This window comes from Abramis brama (assembly GCF_963993115.1).
Source record: "Abramis brama genome assembly, chromosome: 1".
NCBI lineage: Eukaryota > Metazoa > Chordata > Actinopteri > Cypriniformes > Leuciscidae > Abramis > Abramis brama.
The window spans coordinates 30,212,951-30,220,010 of NC_139963.1; the positions used below are offsets into that span (position 1 = coordinate 30,212,951).

At 36.5% G+C, this 7,060-nt stretch overlaps 1 protein-coding gene across 2 annotated transcripts; it reads right to left on the reverse strand.

The window, feature by feature from the left end:
* Positions 1 to 1,036: 1,036 nt before the first annotated feature.
* Positions 1,037 to 6,148, reverse strand: prmt1 (protein arginine methyltransferase 1). 2 transcript variants are annotated; one of them, XM_084123168.1, is made up of 10 exons: positions 6,027 to 6,148; positions 4,790 to 4,885; positions 4,546 to 4,701; positions 4,326 to 4,389; positions 4,038 to 4,180; positions 3,838 to 3,925; positions 3,626 to 3,741; positions 3,379 to 3,529; positions 3,155 to 3,276; positions 1,037 to 2,354 (listed from the first exon to the last, which is right to left on the reverse strand). In XM_084123168.1, the coding sequence occupies exons 1-10, from the start codon at positions 6,051 to 6,053 to the stop codon at positions 2,271 to 2,273; spliced, it is 1,047 nt and encodes a 348-aa protein (XP_083979294.1). In that variant the 5' UTR covers positions 6,054 to 6,148; the 3' UTR covers positions 1,037 to 2,270. The 2 variants fall into 2 exon arrangements, with proteins under 2 accessions (XP_083979294.1, XP_083979295.1); XM_084123169.1 differs by having other exon boundaries at positions 4,790 to 4,876; positions 6,027 to 6,126.
* Between the last annotated feature and the right edge of the window lie 912 nt (positions 6,149 to 7,060).

Genomic DNA, 7,060 nt, shown 5'->3' on the forward strand with positions numbered 1-7,060 from the left:
GTCCCTTGAGAAGATATACTAAAATGACTGATGAAATGTGAATGGTCTACTCACTTTTGTGAGATACTGTATGAAAAACTTCATGAGAAAAATGTAATGCTGTAGATAAGGCATATTTTACAGATGAAAAGGATATGGACACAGAGAGCAGCTTACAGGAGAAAACGCAGGCTAAATCAGAAAAACCTTAAAAGGATTGCAGAAGCCTTAGCAGTTTTACAACTGATGGCAGCAAAGGATAACCTAACTGCTCGAGTACAAGACTGATGACCATCAAATTGGATACTGATTGAGCAGTATCTCTCGACACCCAGCTGATTACACCTTTGATTGAAACTTTGCTATTAGCTTTTGTTTGCCTTTATTTCTGAAAAATTGCATCTAATAAATTACTACTATATTATTTGCAAGCAATTGTCAGCCAATGTCGTCATTGATAAAACCTTGAGCAAGAACTGACCACATAGAACTCTTCTGTTCAAATTGTAAGTACCATTTGAATGTTTATGATTTAGGTCAGATTTGACCTATACCCAACCTGAGAATAAATAAGGTTAAAAGTGTTAAGGTTAAAATTCACACCATAAAACAATGCAAAAGGATGAAGCCCTAACGAACTCAAGAGAACAAATCAAGCACAGATATTAATTCAGATGTAAGCAGCAGTACATACTATATAAAAGCAGGTGTGCAGCTATATGTTTGTAAAAACTGAAAGCAGAACAATTAAAGATTCAACCTCAAATGACTATAGCTCCAGCATAAACAATAGCAGGTGGTACACAAATTAAAAATAAAAGAACTGTAAAATGAACTTCAGGGAGTGTAGGGCTGCAACATTTCCTAAATGTCTCAGCTTAATCTAGAAGCAATTCAAAACAACTTTATCAAATAAGCATTAAGTAGATTACTAAACACTCAAAACTTGAATAACTTTGATCATTCATCAGCTAAATATGCCTATATAAAATACTTTCATAATTCTAAATGAAAAGCTAGTTCAGCAAGTTTGCATTTAATAATTGAAAAACAAATGCAGGTTTAATTTGTTTTTATTTCAAAAAAAGAAAAGAAAAAATAAACAATTCCTAGTGGACAAATGCCTGCCTGGTAATAATCCACACCAGTGCTAGACACAAAACGTGAACTTGCACCCCTCGACAAAAACACTGTTGTACACAGCAACACTGAGAGAAGATCACAATATGGAACAAATGTGAAGTTACTCAAACACAGGAAAAGCATCACCCTTCAATAAAAGCACTTCTACGGAAAATTTAGTCTGAAGGTCTTCCTCTGTGGAATTAAATTGTAGCTCTGGGTTTGAGAAACTTAGTTTTAAGTGCTTATAGTGCAAAAGAGCAGCAGATAAGCTTAAACTAAACAGTCAGCCATTGGATGAAGATTCTTCCTATATGACATTAAAAAGATCAAAAGATCTAAAATAGTGCTCATTAACACCACCTACGAGCTGTACAAGAGAATACTACACCATCTCATCCATAGCACGATATTATCCTCCATTTGGGTCATTGCCACAAGTATTATTTAAAGAAAAGAAAAGGGGGGGGGACAAAGGAGGACATAGGAGCACTACATGAATTAAAACAGTTACTCCACAGAAGACAAATGGCACATTATGGAGGTGCCCTCTACTGATGGTCCAAAACAACTGCAGAAATACAAAATGATATGGGCTCATTCAGAAATCACTGGACAGAGCTCCTGACCACAGTGAAACATGACAAAAGGTTTTACCTACATGGAATATGTTAGCTTTACCAGATTGAATATCAAAATACAAACAACTGATTTGCATTTTTTTTACAGTGACCAACACACGTCATCATGGCAGGAGGGAAAATAAAAATAAAAGACATACACATGGATGACATGTTGTCATAGACAAACAGGCAAAAGAGAGCAGTTGTATGTGTGTGCACGCATGCATAAATTCAATGGATCCCATCTAAGATAGTCCACCTAAAATTTGGAAAAAGCAGGGCCAAAAAGGAAATTTGCACATGGTAAAAAAGCACAAATCTGCCATGTTTAGTCCCCTTTGGTGCATTACACAAATCAAAAAAAGAAAGAAAAAAAGTTAATTTAAAAATGTTCAATAACTCTCAAAATCCTCCATGTCAGACAACATTCTGTAAAACAGAATCTTTAAAAATGTCTGTCACGCACAGCCATGTAACAAAGTACATGTTTCACACACACGCATACACTGCTCTGAGTTGCCTCGCACACACTGATGCTAAAGGGATCTAGCGCATTCTGTACTCTGACGTCTTGGACACCTCACAGAGCTGACCCTTGAAGTCGATGTCGACGTTAAAGTCCAGGTCTCTCTGGAAGATAAGGGGGGAGGGGTTAAAATGTTAGACCAAACTTTAATCCACTAAAATGAACAGGAATGTAGACCATGTATAGATTAGAACTGTAGCAACATGATTTTTTTATAGGTTCAACAGGCTTCATTTTAAATGAAGACTAAAATTGTGAAATTGAATCTTTTGATGTTGCTGCTAAAACAGTAGCAAATATTAAGCAGTGGGGAGGGGGGACCCTTTGATAATTTTTTTTCCAAGCCTGCAATACACTGTTCAAAAGTTGTGTTTTTTTATACAAGTATTAATTTTATTTTAGCAAAGACGACCAAAAGTGTCTTACAAAAGACATTTCAAATAAATGCTGTTTTGAACATTCTAATCAAAGATTCCTTAAAAAAAACCAAAAAAAACAGCATAATGAGATTTCAGCATTGATGAGAAATTGTTGCCCACCAAATCATCATATTACAAATATTTCTGAAGAATCATGTGACTAGACTGGAGTAATGCTAGAAATTCAGATTTGGCACGACAGAAATTACATCAAAATTAAAATAGAAAAGTTATTTAAAAAGTAAAATTTACTTTTTACTGTATTTTTGATCAAATAAATGGTTTACAAATATTTACTTTTAAAAATAAAAGAATAGAAGAATCTATATATTTTTAGAACCCAATCAACCTTTATGTATTGCAATACAATCTAGATTTACTATATATATATATATTTTTTTTTTTTTTTTTTTCTCCTACACTTTCATTCAAGATTCTATTCTAAAAGTGAGCTTTTAGAATATTAAAGTAGAGATGGGGCTTACGTTATTCTTGATGTTAGGTTTCATGCTGATGGTGCCAAAGATCTCCTCTCCAGTCTTTACCGTCAGATAGTCATCAAGGTAGAACACAGTCTGCTTCCAGTGAGTGTAAGGAGACTCAGGGCCTAAAAGACAAATTCACTTTGTTTTTCAACAGGGTTTATATAATCTTCAAGAAACTCGGTGAAAATGGCACCGTAGAGAGGGCAAAGAAAAACAGCACTCACTAGTAGAGAAGCCTGTCCTCTTGTGGCAGCGAGTGAACTCTATGTTGAAGTAGGTTACCAGTGCATGGATGTAGTCATTCCTTTTCACCTGCAGGCAGAAAGGTGACGTGAAGGACAAGTCCTCAATCTTCACTGTGTAGATGTCCACCTCCTAATGAACCAAGAGAATGGATAGGTTGAATAAAGCAAGGTTTATATGAAAAGCTTTATGTATCATTAGAGCACATTTTTGGTGGAGTAAACCAACCTTAATGAGGCAGGCAGTGCTCACGAGCTGCTTGGGGTCAACAACATCCACTAGAGGTTCCTTAATAGCCACTTCCTTGATACAGGACATGTCAAATCCATAAACATTCTCCCACCCTAATGGAAAAAAAGAAAGAAATCCAAAGATGAAAATGAAAGTCATCTGTCAGACACAGCTGAAACCCTCCAAAGTACATTCAGAGATTGACATACAGTGAATTTTGTAGTCCTTGTACTGTCGGTCCTCAATAGCAGTGACATAGAGCGTGGCTCTGTCAGGGAAAATCAGACCATCAGGTTTCTGAAAAAGGAAAACAAGGGCAATGTGAACATTTATCAAGTTAAGCTCTGCATGCACAATTTCTATATTAGCTCCAACACTTCGATGCTTAAGGACATTAGCATACACCCACCAGCCATTTGTCTCTTGCATAAATGACAGTGTTGAGCATGGATTCATAGAAGAGACAGTAGCCCATCCACTCAGAGATGATTATGTCTACTTTGTCCACAGGAAGCTCGACCTCCTCCACTTTCCCCTTAATAATGGTAACGACTAGACAGGGAAAATAAAGGTTAAGTATTTAAGGAACAAAACTCACAATAAACTCAGTTAAAAAAAACAAAACAAAAGCTATGACTTGGCTGTGCAAATAAGGTCTGTAAGAATGTGGAAGTCAAAAGTTCTGAGAAGTCCTTACTATGATCCAACTTGTTGGCCTTCACAATCTTCACAGCATAGTCTGATATACTGCTGCACTCAATCTGGGGAATGAATGACAAAAGAATTAAAAACCTGACAAAAGCACAGCATGATAACTGGGCAATTACCTCATTCAGCTAAATTACTCAGTATCCATAACAAAACCTGTTGAAAACAAAGGGGTGACATTTACAGAAACAGGTAGGATTTACACTGACCCCAATAACTTTCTTGGCCCCAGCTTTGGCTGCAAACATACAGAGGATGCCGGTTCCACTTCCCACATCCAGCACCACTTTATCCTTGAAGAGATGCTTGTTGTGGAACATTGAGTTTCTATACGTCAGAGTACGAACTTCATCCTTCAGCATCTCCTGTGGACACAGAATGGGTTTACATTAGTCACAGATTTGAAGACATTTAATTGTACTATTCATGAGACAAGAAACAATAGGACTGTACCTCATGAATGCCAAAGTGTGCATAGGAATCAAAGTAGTAGTCTTTGGAGGTCATATCTTCTGCTGCAGGTTTCACTGAGCTCTCTCCCTGGGACACCTCAAATAAAGAAAGACATTTAAAAAGAGAAAAATCGCAAATTATGCACTATGAAAGCATGAGCTAGGCTTCACTTAAGTTTTGGCAGTGTATTTTGCATTTTAAAATGCCATTTTTATGGGGAAAACCCCAACAAGACTTAAAGGTAATCATAAATATGCTTTGATGTAATATGTATGGAACTGTGGGCAATGCTTCAGAATATTCCGTTGTCTCAGTCGATTTGCATATATGCAGATATCAATAAAGTGACTAGGTGTCGTTTTAACGAATCAATTAACTGAAATGCTTCAATTCTCGCTAGCAACAAAATCATTTGTCGCCACCAACCGGCATAAAAATAACCTTTAGAGTTAAAACAAATACTTTTGATCGATAATTCAAACAGAATTCAAGTTATTTGTAACAGTTATCTTAAATCTATTATACAGCAAAACTTTAAATGAGAACCAAAAAAAAAAAAGTATAGGTTACTAATGTTATGCCGTTATACAAATTCGCCTTTCAAAAATCACTATAATTGTTTTTAACAGCGCCGGAAGACCTCTTGAACATTTAGATTATACGCATGAGGGGAAAACGTGGTCGATGAAAAAAAGAAACTAAGTTACCACACCGCCAATTTCAACACCCTAATCAATCGTTAAATAAAATCGGATTAATCGTGGTTGATGAACAAAGCTACAAATAAGTAGCAAAAGTAGTTAAAAGCCATCGAGATGCGGTGTTCAGTCCCATGCGGTCTGTGCTTCAAACAATAAGTCATTCAAGCACCCCGCCAGCGTGCTCTAAACGACCCTCATGGGCACGAAACGGGCAGCCAGCGATCAGGACTCGCACTAATAGATTGAATCCCATAAATTAAAGGTTGCACATAACATTGTTATCGGACCTAACTCATTTTAGCCAATTAGCAATAGCCGACACGTGATGCGAAATGAATGAATTATCCGAGGCTGGCTAAAATGGATGCTCAAGATGCGTGTGCGCACATTACATACGCAGCACACAAATGTGATCAAAGACTAAAGAATCATAACCAGAACTTAAACAAAGTTGCCATATCGATTCGGCTCTAGTAAACAGCTAAGTCATATCGGAGGTGCTCTACGCGAAATGGCCTTGAGTAGCTCCAGCTTACCTCCATTCCGTCTGCCGTCTCCGCCATTTCGATAAACTGGATTCCACTACGACTGCAGCAAAGCTCATGTAAAGCACACTTGTATTGATCCCGCCTCTTTGCTGTGACTATTAAATTATTTGATTGGACGATAATCACGTGATTTACTAAATTCCCCGCCCTCTTTCTTGCGGCTCTCCGTCATAGGCTCAACTTCTCTGCGTTTTTTTCCGCTCTTTTAAGGCGTGACTTTCATTGGACCAAAGTGTAGCGCGATTATTACAGTTTTTCTGAACTGCTAAAACACTAAATCCCATTCTCTGAACCAAATTTACAATAGCCTAATCCAATTTGTCGAATAAATCACTCTGTTAAGCATTTGTTTTAGGTAGGCTAGTTAAGACACCATTTGCAAATCTCATGCACTCTTTTTGCAAAGCTCTAAACACATTTCACACTGTGATGCATTTATGTTTCAAAACGCTAAACACAGGCAGGCAAAAGTTAAACATAACTGCAACACTGTTGTCATCGTTTACACACAACGACTCAAAATTGTTTACACTTATTTCTAATGATTTGATTTTGAGCACAGATAAAATGGTTTTGAGGCAATTGTAGTGTCTGACGAATGATCTGTAGTGTTTATATTATTGACTCTTGTGTGTATGATCTGAAAGCATTGTGATTTTGAGCACAGATAAAATAAGGTTTAAGGTTTTGAGAAAGTGGGTGATGGTTTCGAGAAATGTGTTTTAGCAATTCAGAAAACTGAAATTTATTCTTTAATAATTGTATATTTCATGTTATTTGACAGTTATGATTTCATTGTTTTCAGGCAGATATGAGAGTTGGGCTGATGTAATTTATAATCTTACAAAACCCTTTTTAGCAAACTATAGTGACTGATTGAAACGGATTGAAGGCATTTTGGTCACACTTAAACCTGTATGCATTAATTTTTTTTCTGTGGAACACAAGAAGATATTTTTTTTTAATGTATTTTTAAAAAGTTTCTTTTTTTGGTCTATACAATCATAATCAATGTTGTTTGA